This window comes from Falco peregrinus, chromosome Z, assembly GCF_023634155.1.
Source record: "Falco peregrinus isolate bFalPer1 chromosome Z, bFalPer1.pri, whole genome shotgun sequence".
NCBI classification, from domain to species: Eukaryota; Metazoa; Chordata; class Aves; order Falconiformes; family Falconidae; genus Falco; species Falco peregrinus.
Genome location: NC_073739.1, coordinates 83,187,519 through 83,208,032, shown reverse-complemented (window position 1 = coordinate 83,208,032; position 20,514 = coordinate 83,187,519). Strand labels below are relative to the sequence as shown.

The window sequence follows — 20,514 nt, the reverse complement described above, 5'->3', positions numbered from 1 at the left end:
CCAGCCCCCTGCCCGGCTCTGGGCACGCTCCAGCCCCTCAGGGTCTGTCTGGGAGCGACGGGCCCAGAGCCCACCGCGCCATTCCAGGGGCAACCTTGAACACTGTCAAGAAGTCCCATTTCATTCCTGACTTCTTCCTGCCAGCACAATCACATTTGCAAACAAGTTCCTTCACGTTTTGCCTGACAATTTTCACCTAGGACTCGTACAGACACTAAGCCATGAAAAATCGCAGGGCCGTAACTCGTATCAGAGCCTTCACCTCAACGGGGAGGTGGCCAGCGAAACACGAGGATCTATCAATGACTTCTGGTTTGATTTCATTTGGTTTGTGATTCTTTTTAATGTATTTTCGTTCTCGCCCCGTTTCACCAAGGCGGGCGGGTTGAACCCCGGCCCCCCCCCCAGCCCCCCTCACAGCCCCCGACCAGGCGCAGGCTCCCTGGGGGCCTGAAGGGGGCGGGTAACGGCCTCCACCCGCCACACCCAAAGGCCCCGCCCACCCCTCGGCCCCGCCCAGGAACCGGCTCCACCGCCCAATGGCGGAGCGGCAAGCGCGGGGCGGGCCGGCACCGCCTCCTCCTCCTCCTCCTCCTGCTCGCCCCGCCCCCGCCGCCGCCGCCGCCGCCCGCGGCCGCCGCCGAGGGGAGCGCCATGGGACAAAAGGCGCGCTGAAGAGCGCGGCCCCCGTGCCGAGGCCGCGCCCGCCACGCTCGCTGCCCGCCGCGGCATGGCGGCCCGGCGCCGCTAACCCTGGCCCGCACCGCCTCCCTCGCCATGCCGAGCGGCAGCACCGCCGCGGCCTCCCCAGCCGCGGCCTCCCCCGCCGCCGAGCCCGCCGAACCGCCGCGCCTCCCCTCGCACCACCCGCCGCTGCTGCTGCTCCAGCAGCGCCTAGCCGCTCTCGGCCTCCGCGATTGCGGCCTGCCCGCTGCCGGCGGCGGAGAGGTGGGGGCGGCCCGGCGGCAAGCCCGGCGGCGGCGGACGGGCATAGTGCCGCTGCCTGATCCCTCCGGAGAGCCGGGGCCTGGCGAGGCGGAGGAGGAGGCGGCGGCGGGGGACGAGGGAGACCTGGAGCTGGAGGAGGAGCTGCTGGCGGGGGAGGACGAGGAGGAGGACCCGGCCGCGCTGCTGCTGCTCTCCTCGTCCTCCTCGCCCTCCCAGCCGCTCCCGCTGCTGCCGAGGCTGGGCTCCGTCCTGCTCTCGTCCTCCTTCGATGCGCAGGAGGTGGCGGGGGTGCTCTGCGGGGCGGACGATCCTCAGGGCATGATGGCGGCGATGCTGTCCCACGCCTACGGCGGCGGCCTGGGCGGCGGCGGCGGGGGAGCGGCGGGCCTCAACGGCGAACAGGCGGCCTTGCTGCGCCGAAAGAGCGTCAACACCACCGAGTGCGTGCCCGTGCCCAGCTCCGAGCATGTGGCCGAGATCGTGGGTCGCCAGGGTGAGTGGGGCAGCGGGGCGGGGGGTGCCCCCGGGGGGGGGGGGCGGCCGGGCCGAGGCCTGGGCCCGCTGCCCGGCCCCCGGGGTTCGGGGCAGGCCACTGGCCGCAGCACCCCATGGGGGGGAGGCGGCTAGGGGAGCCCCCTCACCTCGGTAGAGGCTTCGTGGCCCTGGGGCCTACCTCGTTTCCACACCCCGGCTTCCCCAGCGGGGACAGGCGGCCCTGCTGGAGGAGCCGAGAGCCAGCACTGGCTTCGCTCAGACCTTGGCTTATGGTTAATTTTGGCTGTAAAACAGTGTGTAGTGTGGCCGTGGGCAGGTAGGTGTTGGCACAGGCTTTGGTCCTCAGCGATGCTCAGCTTGTGGCCCTCGGAAGGAAGCCACGCTTCACCCCAGGAACTTTGGACTGTGTTTTACAGAGACTTTGGGGTGAAGGCCTCTTAACGTGCCCGGCAGAGCAGGCCCTGGGCTGACACTCTTCCTACAGCTTCCCATGGAGCACACTGAGGCAAAGTGGGACCTCTGGAGCCAGCAAGATGGAGAAAGGAGCCACATGCAGCCCTCTTCTGGGTGGAAGCTCTTGTCTTTCTGCTGGGGTTGTGGCTTCCTGTTGATTGCTCTTGCTAGACTCCCTGGGTCTCTGTTACGCTGTTAGGATAAGGTCATATCGGTGATGTCATGTTCGTTTTTGGCCTTTCATGTGGTCTTGTGGGAGCAGTGCTTGGAGGAGTTAGAAAGATGATGTTTTGCGCCAGTTCTCTGGCAGTGAACCTAATATTAAAAGCACTTTTTGTGCATCAGGAGAAGTGCTGAGCAGTGTCGAGTGTAGGTGTGGAAAAGCAGACAATGAAGTTGCCACTCTCTTCCTCTTCCTTTTTTTTTTGTGTGTGTGTTACTCTTTATTGGTTTGGGGGTGGTGTGTCTCGTTTGCTGATCAGCTCTGATAACAAGTGGTTATGCTGTCTGGTCTCTACATCAGTGTGGCTTTTGTTTCCTTTTTTCCCTGGAATATGGACGAAGTGGTAAAAACCAGTCTAAACCAATGTGGTACTAAAATGCCCACTGAACACTGATGCTTAGGCAGACTTTTTTTCTTTTTTCCTCTTGCTGTGTTTATTTTAGGATTTTAGCAGTCAAGGGTGGGGTTTTTGTTGGGTGTGTCAAAGGAGAACCAACAGCTGTGCTGCAGAAATTGGCAGGTAGCTTCCTCTGATGCAGACAAGTCCATCCTTTTAAGCAGAAAATATCTTTTCCAAGAAATAGTGTTTGAATGTCTTGAGTCTTTGCTCATATGTCATTGGGGATGGCGGGGTGCAGGAGGGTGGAAAACAGGACTGAAAACTGTTATTGCTGCAGCCCTTTAAATGAGAAATACAAACTGTTGGGCTTCAAGGACTGGTCAGGCTGCTGTGTTTATTCTCCACCAGATCAGGATTGTTCTCAGTTGTGTATTTTTCAGTACTTGAGTCCCTTAAAAACAAGAGAATGGAGTTTGCATAAAAAATAGGATCACTGTTCCTGAAGAGTTCATTTGCTGCTTCTGCTTTTATTTCTTATCTGATGTCACACTGTTTAGCTTGTGATAAAATATTTAGCCTCTGTGGGGAGGGATTGTATCATAAAAAGAATTAGGGTTACAAAAGGGGAAGGAGCAGAAGGAGTGGAGGGAGAACTAAAAAAATCATTACCAAATATACTTGCCCAAAAGCTTTGTGTAAGGAGGTCCTCCAAAATTCTCATTCGATGGAGACTTAACATTTAGAGACTGACTTACATAACTTGTATTAGTTCCATTAAATATTTGCCAGATTTCTTAGAAATACTAGTCCTTGCATCTCCTTTTATGGCCCAGAGCTGTGCTGGCTGACGGCATGGGCTAGAGGCTCTTGTGCTCTCACCCACCTGCTTTGTGTGTGTCTGTCTGTGCTCTAGCCCAGCAAAGTGGTGTCAGCTGTAGTGCAGCTTGGTCTGCTTTGAGCAAGGCTGGCTGAAGCTGCATCCTTTGCTGATTGTTCTGCTCTCTAAAAATGAAGGTGCTGCATATTCTCTTCCTAGCATGCACCGTAACCAGCTGGTTGCACTGTCTCGAACAAATTCAGCTGAAGTTTTATGCCAGGCTCCTCTATGCTGTAATACTTTAATATGTAGTTATGTAAGGGTGATGCAATTGGAATGTTACTTCTGATGGATTTTCACGAAGATTAAGTTTATATTCTTTCTGTTGCTGTCTTCGTGAGGTATAAAAAGAACTTGAAATGTCTGCGGCCCAAAAACATCAGCTCTGAAATACCATGAGTGCTGAGTTTGATCTAGGCTTTGCTGGAGGCCCCGCTGCTGTGTCTGAAAACATGTTTATTGTAAGTCCTAACCCCCTAATTGAAAGAGTAATGATAACCAGAATTCCATAGTATTCTTTATCCAAATTTAATTTTTTTGCATGGAGGAAGAGAATTTCTAGACACAGTATCAGACTGAAGGAGCCCCCAATTCCCAAGAGAGCTGTAGACAAGCAAAAACCTTGACAGTGCTTGCATGTAACACTTTTTCCAATTATGTGCAAGCTTCAGAAATATAGCACTTCAGGTGCTGAAGTGGTGCTCCCACAGCCCTGCTCAAGGTCACTATGTTGCAGGTTCCCACCTGGGTAGATGCTCTTGCCGAATCCGTGCTGGTAGCTGTGCACAGATGTGGGATGTTGCAGCTTTGGAAGGTGTGAAGTGCCTGAAACGTACTTTGTGGTTGACTGTTTTCTTGTGAAGCTACGTTGGAGGCTGCTGGGTTAGTTATTGTGGCAGTAGTTCAGTGTGTTGTTGCTGGAAGCTTTTGTATCACTGGAAAAGGCTTAAGTAGGATTTTCTTTTAATGACTTGTAGGAATTCCTTCTTAAATAATAATAAAAAAAGTTCTGTAGTATCTCTGAAACCTGGTGAGTTTCCTGTGCTTATTTTTGTTGTTGGGTGTTTTTTGAATCTTAGATGTTCTCAACATTTTTTTTTTTATTCCACTTGTACCCTCCAAAATTAAGCTGACGGACAGTGGTTGGCGTAGTGTAATATAATTCTTTGTAGTCTTTGAAGTGGAAGAATCTCAAAGGTGAGCAACAAAGGAGGAGATATTTGTATCCTTTTATTCTTCTAAAGGCATGTGACTGGAAGCCAGGAAAACTAGATTCCATTCATGGCATTGTACAGGCTTCCTGTATGAATTTGAACTAGCTGTTGAATCCAACCTTCAGTAAGTTGGCCAGTCATCATGCTGATCAGAAAAGTGATTTCCTTTGCTGTCAGCAGCTAAAAAATCCTGCATGCACAAAGTTGCATTGGGTTAAAAAAGAAAAAAGTTGGAGAAAGTGCTTTTGAGAAGTGGTAGCAAGAAAGCTGCATTGCTGAGGAGGTGACCTTGTTTGACTGAGAAAAGCTGGCATAGGGAGTATACCCAAAATTATATAAGTGTGTATCCAGACTTAAAAAAACTTGTGGCGGTCCAACTTGTAAGATTCTATTTTTTTTAATCTCTAAAGCATGTGAAGGACTTCTGAAAGTCTGCAGTGGATCACCTGAAAACTGTTTCCCATACATAAAGTTGGTGATGGTGGTTTTCTGTAGTAGTCCTGCCATGGCTTGGTGGGCATTGAGAAGGATTTGACAAGTTTCACTGGAGTCTTTAGTGCTCCCCACTACTCTCTTTATGCTAAAAAAAAAGACATGTTTAAACACTAAAAGCTCTTTTGAATAATGCACGAGAGAGGGATGGTGTCTGAAGACATGAACAGAAAACTTGAGAGATGCTGGAAGGGACAAAAGTCTGTCCTGTAGGGAGATGCTGCATCCCTGAGTGTATTCACTGCCTTCAGATAATGATTGCTGGAATATATTTGCTAAAGTGTTCCAGCATTGCGACTGTCCAAGTAACGAGATTTCCCAAGCATTTATATCCTTGATGAAGCTGACAATACTGTTCTTGTCTAAGACATCGCTCGAGTTGAAGCTACTTAACTGTAAAGCGTGATGCTTCTCTTCCTTCAGTACACATAGTTTGGATGATGGCTGCAGAACTTGAAACGGGCAGGGCGGTCTCCAAACCCCAGATGAGTAAGAGGAGGAGGAATGATATCATCCTATTTCACTGATTAAATCGATAATGACAAAACTGCTGTGCATGAGACAGCCTTGCAACTAAAATAACATTTTTATGCATATTTAATGATCTTGGGCTCCTTTTTGCTCTTTGCTTTTGAATGTGGGCTCTTGAGCAAAATACTACTTTGCTTAAAATAGTCCTGTAAGTTGAAACAACAAAACAAATTCTTATTAAGTTGTTGGTAGCTGATAACTATCTGGCAGAGATGAACAGCCAAATAAAAACAATAGCTATTGCTCTCGGGGAGTGGAAACAGTGCTAAAACAATCCTGGAGCAAATACTTGTGTTAGCTGAGTACAGTACATAAATGTCCTATGGTGAGATAATTATAGTCCTTTCAGAAAGAACAGTATGTCTGGTTTTATGTCTCGGTGGGTTGTGATAATAATGTTACTGAATTACTGACAATACTTATGTAGCCGTGACTGGTTATTAATTCCTGACCTGTAAGAAGTAGTCAGCATGAGCATAGTTAACTAGTCTGAGTTGCATATTGTTGTTTTTTAAAACTGGATGCTCTAAGATTTCCACTCTCATGAATAAGTTTAATTTGTGTGAGTGAAGTCATCATGTATCTTGGTGTCAGCTGATTGCCACAAAGACCACAGGTTCAGCTGACTTATTTTAAGTGAAAGCTGAAAAGGCAGTTAAACTTCAGATGACTTTTTTTTTGCGTCTTCTATAACAAGCAGGTTAATAAATGCTGTATTAAATGGCTTGTTCTAAAGACTGAAAGAAAACTTGAGGCATTTGTTGAAATCCATTATAAAAGCTGTTTTTCTAAGAAGTTGGAAGTCTTGTCATTTTTAGAGCCTGGAACTCCAGGAACATGAGCATACCGTGGCCTGGCACAGTCTGCAGTCACTGCTGAAGTTTCGGTGGTTTATTGCTCTGGTACTGTGTGACAAACATCATTTCAGTTCTGCTATTTGTCATTTGTGCTATGCAAAGTTCCAACTCGAGTTGCAAAGTGTGTCAGAAGGGTGCAGGTTCTCCAGCTGGGATCATAAATCCTCAGTCATAAATGCTGCTCTTGTCTGGCTTGTTGGGTGGGAAGCACACCAAACAGTGCATGCTGGAGATATTTTTTTTCTCTTTTGTAGTCTGCCAGAAATTCTGTAGATTTTAACATATGAATACCTGCATAAGTAAGATTTTTTTTTATGAAGCTGAAATTAAAATAATATAAATACTGCAAGGTAAAATGCAGTTTCTAAGCCTCTGGTCCTTATTGTTTTTCTTGTAAAATAGCTGTGTTCTGAAAGAGTATGGGTTTTGTAAAGTTTGACATGCACATACAAAAGAAATCATGATTAATGTGCTTCCGAACTGCACTGGGCTAACCTGTCTGTGGCATGAGAAAACGGTGATGAATGTTTTTTTAAGCTGTTAAAGTCAGCAGATACTGTGTGTTTCCCTGTCTTAGCTCATGCTGCTCTCTCTTCTGGTGCACTGTGGTCTGAATTTCTGGAAGAGAAGCTTTGTTCTAAATGAAGTGTTGGACATCTCAGAGATCTTAAATTTGTTTTTCATGCAATATCTCCACCCCACAGAGCCAATTCCTCATTGCAGGCAAAAAAATTTAACAGGAGTAGGGTTGCAAACTCGCTGTAAGAAAAAAAGGCTGCTGAGCACTAGAACATAATTTTTTTTAATTATTATTTAATCAAAGGCAAGACCAAAAAGCTGTAAATCAAGCATTTGTTTCAAATTTCAGTTACTCTTTAAGAATGTCTTCCTTTTCTCTCTCTTGCAGGTATTCCTTTAAGTTCATGAGATCTCGCCAACGTCTGAGATCTGAGTTTCCTTCACTGATATGAGTCGGTAGCTCTGCAGCCTGCACAGAGTTCTCTGCTGCTCCTTTGAACAACAACACAGTATCTCTTACTCTTTACCTTCTAGTTCATTTTACAATATACCGTAGGATTTTTGTGTGTGAAAAAACAGGTGTCACAGCACTTTTGAATCGAGGATTGGGTGCAGGTGAAGATTTGCATAGGTTTTTTGCAATCTTCCTTTTACTGGCCATCGTGGCACGCTGTGTGGCATGTTGAGTGGTGGTCCCTTTTAGTAGCCTCCTTTGGCAGGTCAGCTTTCCCAATCCTGTTGCTTGCACCAATCTGTTATATTCACTAGATGAGTGTTCCTAATGGAAACAACTGTTTTCCTGTAGCTGCCTGGATGTACTCTCTCTCATAATGATCGCTTTTCTACTACTGAATCTTTCTAATTATGCTCAGCAGCTGCTGCCATGGGCCTGGTGCTGCAGTAGTGCAAGTAATTAATAATATAAGTTGCTGCCCTCTAGCTCTTTTGCAGCATGTAACTTGTTTACTGAGTTGCAGTCTGTCTTGGGAATTGGAATATTCCTCTGCCGGTAAGATTGCTGATTTGAGAGATTGTCCCAGCCTGATAGAGAAAAGAAACAGTGTGCAGGCTGACTACTTCATTCTGTACAGGATTGATATCTAAATGGATTGATAAATTGATGCATAACTAAGAAATCCTCAGTAAAGAGTTTCTGTGTGGTTCTGTAGCCAGGGCTTTTGTTTCCCAGAAAAGGGAAGTGTCCCTGAGAGTTCACAAACTATCTTGGGAAGCTTCCTCAGCATCATCGGAGACACTTAAAGCTGACCTCTTCCCACCTGTTAGCTTGGCAGCAGTAGGGCCAACCAAAATCCTGCTCCCTGTGGTCTGGCACAGCCAAGTAGTTGACTGTGATTCCTTGGCTCTCAGTTGAAGTACTCGGCATCTCCAGGTTGTCCTGCTTCCCGGTACCTAAGCGAGCCCATGTGGCTGCGGCGCCTGGTGTGTTCAGACTTGAAGTGCAGGTCTGGAAAGTATCTAGCCTAAAAACCCAGCTGGATGATGACAAGTAGGAAAGTCATGTCTCCTCTTAGCATTTGAACATGTAAAAAATACAAAGCGACGTAAGTGGTCAGTTGCTCCCCAAAAATGGGTAAGTGTGATGGAATTATAATGGGAGCAGTCTCGGTCGCTATATATAGCGTGAGTCATATTGAAATGTCCCACAGGCAGGCATGGGGGTTTGGTAACTGCAGTGTAACTAAAAGCCTTTGATTGCAGTGGTAAGTTAATGATGGGGTCAGGAGGTAGGAAAAATGTCTTTGGTATAAAATGCTCTAATTTTTATTTTTTTGTGAGAGACCTGTATGTCTTCTTTCCTTCTCTTAGAGTAACTTTATCAGAGTGGCTGTCAGTTGAGTTTCTCTTTCTCCTCTACACTAATGTCACTAATGTGCCTACTTGTAGCATTACTTATTGTGGTGTCATTACAGTTAGAAGTGAAAGATGGTCATTACCAAGGTACAGCACTTCTCAGGTACAGTTGTTGTCTGCAACCATTAATACAGCCACACTCCAGTGCAGGAAGCCAGAACTTTGTTCCCAAGTTTTGGGTTGCAATGATATCCATATCACATTTTGGACTGTAAATTTGGGAAGAAGCTCTGCTTGGTGGGTTCTCATTACAAGGCATCCTTACTGTGCTAAATAGGAAATGTCCTCTAAAAAATGCAACCCAGTGAAGAGCAGGCTAGCACTTGGGTAGCCTGCAGGAAGAGCCTTTGCCCAGGGACGTTAATCTCACGACTCTACTTGTGTGTTTCATGCGGACATCTCCAAGGAACTTTGTTTCGGGTACCACCAGGGAGGAGGAGATCGCTTTGGTTTGTGAGGTGGTGAACAAAACAGCTGTTCCTTAAAATCTGCCCATGTCTGTGTGCCCGTTTAAGCAGTTAGCCTGCTCTCTTCTTTGGAGACTGTCACCTCCTGTTTCCAAACCTGCCAACAGCCTGCCCCGTGAGCCTGAGCAAATCCCAGCTGCAAGCTGCTCCTGTCTCATGGTGTACTCATATTTGTTAGCTCTCTGGCATGTATCATGTCTAGTTGTCACAGGGGAGCCCTAATCTTACTGTCTAATTAACCCAAATAGTGATCAGACTATTATCTGCGCTATAGAATGCTAATGGGGAGCCGTTAAAGCCGTTGGTGCTTGGTCTAGTCCTGTCTTCAGGATGGATGCTGTGCTCTGCGGTGAGGTGTCTCTCAGTTTACCTTCTGCAACTTGCTGTATGGAAAGCTGCATAAAAATAAATGAGAACTTGCATTCAAAAAATTCTGTTTGATAATTGTTATCCAGGTTAAGCCTGTCTCCTAAAATTGTTCAAAAACAAAGTTTAGAAGCGATATTTTTACAGCCTTCGTTCCTAAAATCAAAAATGAAAAGAATAAATAAGTAATAGCTGATAAGTAGCTGCCTGAGTACATAGATCTAGTTTTTTGTACAGATCATCATCTTTTGCAAGTGTGGAGAAATTACTTTCTTTGTCTTCCTTTAATCCACTAGCTATGTTCAACAGCCAGTTGAAAAAACAGTATTGTTGGGAGCTGAAGTTCTCCAGTCCATGAATTAAAACAAGGTGTGAGATGAATCAATTGATCTTAGGCAAAAGGTGAACCAGAGTCAGTCCATCAACTGACCAGACAACAGGTAGTATATGTCATATGACTTTTAATAACCTAGTGGAGTGCAAGAAATGTTCTGGTCTTAATTTTCTTGGGTAGCCAGCCTGCTTAAGGAGGCTTAATCATTAAACAACTTGGAATAGGATTTTATTTTCTGTCCAATGCAGCTTCATCTCTGATTAGTAAGTGGGGCATATATTGTATGATCACAAACGGGATAGATGTTTTTAGCCATGTCACATCGGAGAGGGAGCATTCAGTGTTTAAGCAAAAGAATGCAGCTTGTACCACCCGTGGGAATGAAACAGCTCTGCTGAAAAACACGTACAGCAGTCATTCTTAATGAAGTAGATTAACAAACAAAGAAAAATTAATCAGGTGGGCAGTGTTATGCTCGGCAGACCCAGCAGCTGTTCGCTTTCTGGTACACCCAGTGTTTCAGTCTCTGCAAATCTTCCTTACCTTAGCTGCAGGAGTTCTCACTCTCCAATTAAAAGCTTGTGGCAACTTGGCAATGAAATAAGGGCTGTGCCAGCTTAACAGGCTCTACTTTTAAAGCTCTGTCCATACACAACAGTTGCAGGTTCAGAGAAAACAAATCCCTGTGCAGTCCCCTCTCACATTGGCCGGCCTGGCACCGCTGTGCCATCCCCTGCGGGGACTTCCCAGACCCTGCCCTTACTTTCTAGGCAAGGAATTAGTCATGGTTCTACCAGCAACTTGTGGTTCCAGGTCGATGCCACTAATTATTCTGTCGCTGCCTCCTTGCGTGGTGTCAGCATATTGCAAAATCGGTGGTTAGGGTGCTGAAGACTGTATGCAGAGTGGAGGCTGTAATACAGTATTGCCTTTCTTCAGATAACGGCAAAGCTACTGAAAAATATATTCCTGTGAACTAGGGCTTTGTCTTTAGCGCTGATGAGCTGCGGAGGCCTATCTGCGAGATCTCTGCTTTGCCTGCAGTTGCTCTGGGGCCAAGTTGGAGGATGCCAGGTTTGGTCGGGGCTGCTCATCAGCCCTGCCTTCTGCGTCAGAGAGGAGTTGGGGCTAATGCAGCTTCACCCTGCTCACTGCTCTGACAGTCCAGGCGGTACCCGTGGCTTCCCACAGGGCTTGTGTGTCTAAGGAGCTACAGGAGGTTCTCTTGTAGCTAGGTACTTGGCAGGAGCAGGGGAGGAGAAGAAACTGGTATCATCATTTGACTGTGGTTCACAGGGGCTGCATGCTGAATTTTTACCCACCGTGCCCTTTGGGTTTCTATTTAGGTAAACTTCTTTTTTTTTCAGGATTTTTTTTCCTAAAGCCCTATGTAATTGAGGAGGCAAGGTTAAACAGACGTGATGGTAAGAAGGTTTGGGTTCCTGTGCATGCCTGAAGCCCAGTTTCACAGTGTTTGGCAAGAGCTGGAGGAGGGACGTGGGTATGAAGTGTGTGTCCCTGCTTCTCTGCTTTGACAGGCTGCATTTTGCTAATACTGGTACTGAGAAGCATGAAGGACTCCCTTCCCATTGGAAGAGACCATGTAACGAAAGGATCCTCATCTGTCAATCAATCCTTGTCCCATTCCCAGTGTGTGGCACTGGGGTGAATTCAGCAGAAGAAAGAAATGGAGAGGAAGGTTCCATTTCTCCTGGGCAGAGGAGTCAGGGGGATGCTTTTGCTGGTGGTCCATGGCAGCAGGCCCGCTGGCGTGGCATGAGGCAGGCGTGCACAGTGTTCCCGCTGCGGTCACTTGGCTCTGCCGGCACCACCAGGGAGTTTCCCTAGTGGAGTAAGTGGCCTGGTACTGGGTTTGACTTACCTTGTCCCGTTTGTGATGATGAAAGGTGAAAGTCGGAGTGAAGGCTGAGCTGGCTGGTGCTGCGATGGGTAAGGACTGTGGGTGCTGTGGCTGCTACATCTCACTCTCACTTCCGGGGGGGGGGGGGGGGGGGGAGGGCAGAAATAATCTGTCTCCCTGTCACCTTTTCTTAATAAGAAAGTATGTGATCATTTTAAATCAGCTGTGTGAGGTAAACTGTTCCTTCAGAGCTACCTTTAAGTTTCCTGGGGAGTATAACGTTCATAGTGTGTTTAAAATGTTCAGTCAGATAATCCTCTTAAGGGAAAAATGGGGAGGAGGCTTGAGAAGAATGATACAAATCAGCCAGCACAGGATGAATGCTGCCTGCAGGGCTTGGTACAGGCTCAGCTCCTCCTCGGGTGCCTGGGCAGGCAAGTACTAAAGCTTTGCAAGCACTAAATCTTTACCTAAACAAAAGCAAAACTAAAGGGGTTTGCATCAACTATGTCAGTATGTACTTAGGGCTGAACATGCTGCTTAGGAGTGCTTATGCTGCTGAACCAAGCATGATAACTTGTATTGAATAACTTCCATTATCATACCAAAACTAAAATTACGTTGAAAGGTTTGATTATATTGAGTTCCCAGTCTAGAAGTCCTCTTTTCAGGCTTTTTTTAATCTGTGTATTTCAGAATCTTGGATACAAAGATCTGATGATTTATTACAAAAGTGTGGGGCAGTATGTTTTGTTTTTTTCCCCTTTGTCTTTCTGTGATTACTTAGCTCAGGGGATTGGGAAACTTCTTGATTCATCCTTTGGCCATGTGACTTCATAGCTGACCGACCTTGTGTCATTGTGGCCGCAGTGCCTCTGGTTGCTGTGAGTTGTTGGAGAGGGGATGGGATCAGCCGTGCTTTGTATCATCGCCTCAGTGTAGTGACTAATGGGGGAGGGTGGGAAGCCAGAGCAGCTGGGTAAAAGCAAATAGAAAGATCATCCTTCAGAGGTGGTAGAATGGGCTACTGACCTCGCGTTTTGACATGACTGGCTGTTGCGGGGTTTTCCAGCACTCCTTGCAGACAAAACCCAGTGGGTGTTGACTGACTCATTCAGAAATGTTGGGTTTTGTATGTGGTGACTTTCTTCAGTTCTTCCTAACTTCAGATCAAGTTTGAGGGTTGACCTTGACGGTCTGCGGAGTCGGCTTTCCATTGAAGCCATCTTTCCAATGCTGAAAAGTCTTGTTCTGCCACTGCAGGGAGTTGAGGCAGCGTTTGGCCCCTGCTTTCTAGGTATGTGACTCATGCCTTAAAAGAAAAGCTCTGCCCACCTTGGTCTGCATCATTCAGCAGCCTGCGGAAGAAAGGCGAGAAGGCTTTTCTTCGCACCAGAGTGCTTTGGAAATGTGGCTCTGGCAAAGCAGTCTCTGGGAGTTGCAGCTCACGTGGGGAATGGAGCTGAAGGTGCAGATTTTTCACTTGATCTGGGCTTCTAAAAGATTGGGAAAATCTTGTCTAAAATGTAAACTGTAAGAATTGCTAAGGCGCTTCAGAATCTAGAATAAAGTAGGCTCTGAACTGTGGCATGTGGAAAAGAATTATATAGCTGTTAATACATGTGTGTCTTGTGCTAGATGCTCCTGGTATTTAAATGCTGCCTCAGTAGTTTTTAGGAAATAAGGATATATACTTGGGTGGGGTGGAGTAAATGAAAATAAGTCGTGTAAATTGGAAAATAATTAATACCCACCAGGAGATGACTTTGGTTTCAGGTCTTCCAGTAAAGAGGGCTTGATGGGTGTGAAAACTTCATCAGCACCATTTTAGGGATCCTTACGGGTTTAAGGTTTGAGCCCACCATCTTTTCTGAGTAACTGTGGAGGAATGGGAAGCAGAGCGGGTGAGCAGATGTACTTAAGAGGAAAAAACGCAAACAAAGAGGTGGAGAGAGTAAAAGCAAATTGCCAAAGCGAGGTGCTGCTGTCTGTTACGAGCAGGGAAATGGCACGGCTTCAAAGGCTCTCTGCTTTGCTACTTCACGTCTGTATTTTTTCCCCTCTTTTATCTGCTAGAGCACTAATGCCCTTCTCAGCGGGCTGTCCTGGGAGGTTGAGGCTCATGGGTTTGTTCTCCCCTGCAGATACTTGCTGCGCTTGCCAAACTACTTGTGGGGCTCCTGGGTCTGTGTCCCCCTCTTTGTGCAGATCTGCCTGTGCCTCGCTCCTGGCCTTGCGGGAGCCCTCCCGTGGTCCTCCCTGCGCTTTCTGGTGGAGGTAGGGCCTCTGAGAGCCCTCCTGACGAGCTGTTGAAGATAATGAACTTCCTCTCCAGCTGTGTCCTGGAAACAAAGGGCTGTTGTGTTCAGCTTTTTTCCTTGCTGTGTGCAGGGGCCCTGCAACAAGCAGCCCTTCCTTCCCTCTATTCCAGCTTGCATCTGTGTATTTGCTTTTTTTTCTGTTACTAGATAGTCCTGACTAAAGTGCATCTTTGGCCTTTGAACTGTAAAATTATTGCTAGTGGTACTTGGGTGTGAGGGACTGACACAATTCTATTTTGAGAGACACTTTTGTGGACCCAGACATGAGGTACTTCAAGTAAATGAGAAAAATGGGAACAAATTTCACTCTGCAAGTGAAATGATGCTTAAAAGCACTTGATCTGCAAATGTTGCTTACAGTTATTTCAAGATGAGGTTTGCTGTAAAATGACATTTAGGGTGATGTGCTTTTGAATTGGTTTTAATATAGGTGAAATTCAGTTAAGACTGAGTCCAGTAGGCTCTCTTGCAGGTCACGGACCTGCTTGCGTGTCTTAATTTTGCGCTGCCTGCTGTTCTGGTCCTGTGATGGGTAGAAGGTGTTTCTGTATGCACCACGCCAAAACACCGTAAGCATCACCGCCGTGTCCTGGCAAACTTTATAATTCAGTCTCCAAAAACCAGAGACAAATGTTCCGCTAAGTTTGTGCTTCTCTTTCAGACTGTGTTTACCCAGGTAACGAGAGAAATTCCACGTAGGCACATAATATCACATAGCAAGCCTTATTTGCATGCAACAAACCGCTTGAACTCCTACTTGACAGTTCAAGGAGTAGCTCCTTCATCCCACAGGGAAGAGTAAGGTTTAAATAACATTTATTGCTAACAGGAAGCAAATGAAGAGTTCTCAGTAACTCAATAATTTTATCTATATCCTACAGAGGTTGAGATACCCTTCTCTTGCTTGTAAATGTTTGATTTGGTTTTAGGTCACGCTTGTCAGTGAAAGGCTAGCATACCAGTAGAGTTACGTGCGCAAATGAGTGAGCCTTGACTCCTTTTTGCAGGATCTTAAAAATAACTGAAGGATACCCCATCGATGGAAAAAAATTAAACCCACCAATGTTTATGGGATAATCACAAGCATGGCTCTTGGAGAGAAAAAGCCATCCACGTTTGTTCACCATCTAATAGTAATTGAGGAAATTATAGGCTAAAGCAGCCCAAGAAATGTTGCTAAAACAGTTTGTGGCTCCCAAGTGTCAAGAGGTCTGTTTGGAAATAATAGGTAGAAGTTGTTACCACTTTCTGTAATGTGGCTTGCAGAGATGAAAACAGCTGCTTCTGGTTTCACCCTATGGTTTCTTGAAGCTCTCAAACAGCTTAAAATAGACTGCTTTCTTGTGGCTTTCTAAACTTAGATGTCTCGCTAAACTTGCATGTATTTCCTTTAAACAGGTTGCAAAATAAAAGCACTACGGGCCAAGACAAATACTTACATTAAGACCCCCGTTCGTGGAGAAGAGCCCATCTTTGTTGTCACTGGACGAAAAGAGGACGTAGCCATGGCCAAAAGGGAAATTCTGTCAGCTGCCGAACACTTCTCCATGATCAGAGCGTCGCGCAACAAGAACGGCCCTGCCCTGGGAGGTTTGCCATGTACCCCCAACCTGCCAGGTCAGACGACAGTCCAAGTCAGGGTGCCTTACCGTGTAGTTGGGCTAGTGGTTGGACCGAAAGGAGCTACAATCAAAAGAATTCAGCAGCAGACCCATACCTACATAGTCACTCCCAGCAGAGACAAGGAGCCAGTCTTCGAAGTCACAGGAATGCCCGAAAACGTCGACCGCGCGCGTGAGGAGATAGAGATGCACATAGCCATGCGTACTGGGAACTACATAGAGCTGAACGAAGAGAACGATTTCCATTACAACGGTACTGACGTGAGCTTCGAAGGTGGCACTCTCGGGTCTGCATGGCTTGCTTCTAATCTTGTCCCTCCTAGCCGCACCAGAATGATTTCTAATTATAGAAATGACAGCTCCAGCTCCTTGGGAAGTGGCTCCACAGATTCCTATTTTGGAAGCAATAGATTGGCTGACTTCAGCCCCACGAGTCCATTCAGCACAGGCAACTTCTGGTTTGGAGAAGCACTGCCTTCGGTGGGCACGGAAGACCTTGCGGTCGACTCTCCCGCATATGACTCCTTACCGACGCCTTCCCAAACCATTTGGACTCCTTTTGAACCTGTAAACCCTCTCTCTGGCTTCGGTAGCGACCCTGCTAGTAACGCCAAGCCTCAGCACCGAGGGAGCCAGCCGTCTACTCCTCGCCTGTCACCCACGTTTCCAGAAAGTCTCGATCACCCGCTGGCTAGGAGAGTGAGGAGCGACCCGCCTAGCACTGGCCACCAAGCCGGCCTTCCCATATACATCCCCGCTTTTTCCAATGGTACCAACAGCTATTCCTCTTCCAACGGGGGCTCCACGTCCAGCTCGCCCCCCGAGTCGAGACGGAAGCACGACTGCGTGATCTGCTTCGAGAGCGAAGTCATTGCGGCCCTGGTCCCCTGCGGCCACAATCTCTTCTGCATGGAGTGTGCCAACAAAATCTGTGAAAAGGAAACGCCATCGTGTCCCGTTTGCCAGACAGCTGTTACTCAGGCAATCCAAATTCACTCTTAAATATATAGATATTATTGTATATGGACTTCTTAAAAACTCTTAAAGGCATGGGTGTAATGGTACCCTCTAGTAAACTTCCTAATGAATTCTGACTGTTGGGCTTTCTTGGGATTAGGCTGAAGTTGTTAATAAATTTCTACTTTCTCAAAAGGCTGCTACGGTAACACTAAACCTAGGTGGTCTCTGTCCGGTTCAGTGTAAGCAGATGGCATGTTTAGCAGAGATACATCTGGTGTGATTGTCTGGCACAGGGAGGGGAAGTTTTCATCAATTACACAACTGAAAAAACAAATTTTACAGGCTTTCTAAAGGATCTCTGTTAAGCGTTTGACTTCTGTGTGCTGGCAGCAATGAACCTCGTCGCCTGAATGCAGAAGTACTCGTCTGCTGTGGAGAGTTTGTGGCATTATCAATATATCAAACAACACTTCCAATGCTGCCTTCTTTACACTGCCAGTTTTGAAAAACAGGTTTGGGGAAATATTTTTTTTTTCTTTTTGCTTCATGCAACAACTTATGCCTAATTCTTCAGCATTGCAAATACTACTTTTTTTAAAAGCATAGTTTGATTTATTGAAATGGATTATGTTATTGGCAGGTTTAGATAATGAGGTGAGGTGGGGCGAGAGAAGCGGCCCGATGCACCTCCATTTTGTCCAACAGGTTAAGGGCAGTATGTTCAGAGGATCAGGAACGTCTTGGTTTGTGAATTCCTACTCACTGCTTTTCTTTGTGTAATGTGGAAAAGTCTGTCTGGCTTCATCCCATTTCAGTAAGGGCTTTGGGATGCACATACTTCGACTTACATTGAGGATGCTGACATTCCGTTCATTAGTCTGATCAAGCTGTTCTTAAATTACATTTGTAAAGAGTATATAGTTCAAAATGTGAAGCATTTTTATGTTCAATCTGTATTTGTCTTGCACATATATATAAATAGATACTTTATTTTTAGTAAGGAAAAGGAAAAAGGGGGAGTTGCGTATGTGCCCTTGTATTATTCATGACAGCAGCTGTGACAGGGGCTCTGCAATCAGTTTACTTCATTTCAAAACTCTCTTTCCAATCACAAGGAGGGGAAAAAAAAAAAAAGTCTTCTGAACGTGCTTCTTACATTTCAACCTGTGGATGTTCCTAGCTTTTTCATCCTCAGTGCATTCCCAAATCTGTGCTGGCATATATTAAAACAACAAAAAAAAGACACAAAGTGGAGTTCTGGTGGATTTTTCTATTTTTTTTTAAGCATTATTTTCCCAAAACGAGACAAAGCTTTTTTTCTCAGTATAACAAAAAAGAAATTATGTGTATTGAACTAGTAAATATACAGAAAATTTTATTTTTTATTTCCACTTGAAGAGTTACATTTCGTATAAAAGTTTACAAATAACGGTTTTTATTTTATGATTTTCAGTATAAGAGTTGCCTTGATGGCATATTATGTACTGCATAACTTTAATGCTGTAATTGCTTGTAGAATAGTTACATGTCAGTATTGAAACCTAATCTCTAGCCGCAGTCTCGTAGATATGAACAAATGTTCACCAAGCATGTATTTTGTATTTTATTGCATCGTACACTGCAACTAATAAGCCAAGGAACCAACAGACATTAGGTGCGTGTACCATTTCTATAAACCACAAACTAAGAATGATAAACTACCAATATAGTTTAGTATTTGCTAATTTTACTACACTTTTTGTTATGTATATGTAGGGAGGTCATAGGGATTATAAATTCAATTTGAGTAAAGTTTAAAAACCATATATTTTATGATAAAGGGCCTTTAACTTATGATGGCCAAAGCACTGATATTATATATTTGCTGTAAAGAGAATTACAAGAGTTTTATTTTTCTGATATTAAAAGTTACTTAATAAAGACTTGTTTCCATTAACTTGAATGTTCTGCTGTCTTCATAGTTGTCACTTGGAGCAGCCCACGGGGGCTGTGGCTAGCTGATGCCCCCCCCCACCCAGGGGGTTTCCCAGTGCTTAATACACCATGGACCTGGCTTTGGTGTGGCTGGGTGACTTCATGTGCAAAGAATCTTGTTTTCCACTAATTCCTGACTTTACATGCTGCCTTTGACAAGCAACTCGTGGTCTTCCAGCTGTAACACTCGGGAGCTTGCATTTCAGGGGGCTTTCAGCACAGCAGCGAGGTAAACTCCACATGCTGGTATTGGTGAGCATCAGCCAGCAGCAGCAATCATGGGATGGTTTGGGTGGGAAGGGACCTTCAAAGTCCCTCCAGCCCAGCCCCCTGCCATGGGCAGGGACACCTTCAGCTGGATCAGGTTGCTCAGAGCCCGTCCAGCCTGGCCTTGGATGTTCCCAGGGATGGGCCATCGGGCACCTCTCTGGGCCGCCTGTGCCAGTGCCTCACCACCCTCAGCATAAAACATTTCTTCCCTCCATCTAGTCTGAATCTCCCCTCTTTGAGTTTAAAACCATCCCCCTTGTCCTGTCGCGACAGGCCCTGCTAAAAACTCTGTCCCCATCTTTCTCCTGAGCCCCCTCTAAGTGCTGGAAGGCTGCAGTAAGGTCTCCCCGGAGCCTTCTCCTCTCCGGGCTGGACAACCCCAGCTCTCCCAGCAGAGATGCCCCAGCCCCTGACCATCCCCGTGGCTTCCCCTGGACCTGCTCCAACAGGGTGTTGCGAAAGTACCTCCTGGCGTCAAGTTGTGCGGGTCTCCTGTTGGTTTTCCTCCCAGTCTGATGGTGGTTTGCGCCCTGTGCCTGGTGCAGAGCGCTTGTTTCCATTGAAAGTCCTCGCGTCCCCTCCTTGCCATGAGCTGCCTTCTCTTGCCTCTCCTCCTTCTTTGACTCTGGTTTTGCAGTTGGAAGGAGCCCAGCGGCAGGCTCCTTGGTCTGGGTGTTGTGGCTGTCGCTGTGGTGTGTTTGGGTACTTGAGCGATGTCCATCCAGATTTATCACTGCTCCCTGTTGAAGCATCCCGGGCAGTGCTGGGTTAACTCAATGACCTTAAAGGGCTTTTCCAGCCAAAACGATTCTTTGATTTCTCACCAGTGGGTGCCTGTGGGAGGGAGCCCTTCCCCTCCGGGAAGGTTTGCAGCAAAGCAGAGCACCTGGACCATGGATGGACTTCCCTGGGATGGAGGTGAGTGACAGCAGTCAATAGGAAAAGGCATTTGAAGGCCGTTTGGCTTCAGAGGTGTGTATTTATAAATCCTGCTTGCAATGCTGCCCGAGGCTGTTCCCTGCAGCCTGGGGGTGCTGAAGGGGAGCCTTGCTGGGGCTTGGTGGGGTAGATATGTTGGGGTGCTGCTAGGTTTATTACCAGAACCTGCTTCTGATTATTCTTTGCGGGCTGGGGAGGTGGGGAATAATCCCTGCTTCTTCCTGGCAGCACAGGGCCAGGGGTTAGCGGTGGCCTTGGCAGTGCTGGGTTAACGGTTGGACTTGATCTGAAAGCTCTTTTCCCACCTACATCATTCTATGATACTAGTCTATGAATTTCTCCCGCTCCACCAAGGATTTTAGATGCCCGAGGGCCATTCTTCCGTGGGGGTTGTTTCACATCTCCTTCATCATCAGCTGTTCTGGGGTACATCCCTGTGGTACCTGGAGGTGGTGGAGCCTGTGTATCTGCTTGTGCTCCTCAAAGCCACCACCCTGGAGCCTGTGTCCTCAAATCTAAACTTTCTGTTCACTTTCCTCAGGAAGACAGAATATTTCTTTTTAAGTGCCTTTTTAATAG

The 20,514-nt window shown here is 46.6% G+C and overlaps 1 protein-coding gene across 1 annotated transcript; it reads left to right on the top strand.

Moving 5' to 3' along the window:
* Positions 1-601: 601 nt before the first annotated feature.
* MEX3C (mex-3 RNA binding family member C) lies at positions 602-18,688 on the top strand. The gene is made up of 2 exons (XM_055791132.1): positions 602-1,441; positions 15,569-18,688. The coding sequence occupies exons 1-2, from the start codon at positions 778-780 to the stop codon at positions 16,792-16,794; spliced, it is 1,890 nt and encodes a 629-aa protein (XP_055647107.1). The 5' UTR covers positions 602-777; the 3' UTR covers positions 16,795-18,688.
* Positions 18,689-20,514: the final 1,826 nt, after the last annotated feature.

Bases quoted from the DNA above. Each gene is read 5' to 3' on its own strand.
- MEX3C (XM_055791132.1), top strand. From the start codon at position 778: ATGCCGAGCGGCAGCACCGCCGCGGCCTCCCCAGCCGCGGCCTCCCCC. The intron at 1,442-15,568 runs GTGAGTGGGGCA...TCCTTTAAACAG, and splicing joins CGAGATCGTGGGTCGCCAGG to GTTGCAAAATAAAAGCACTA.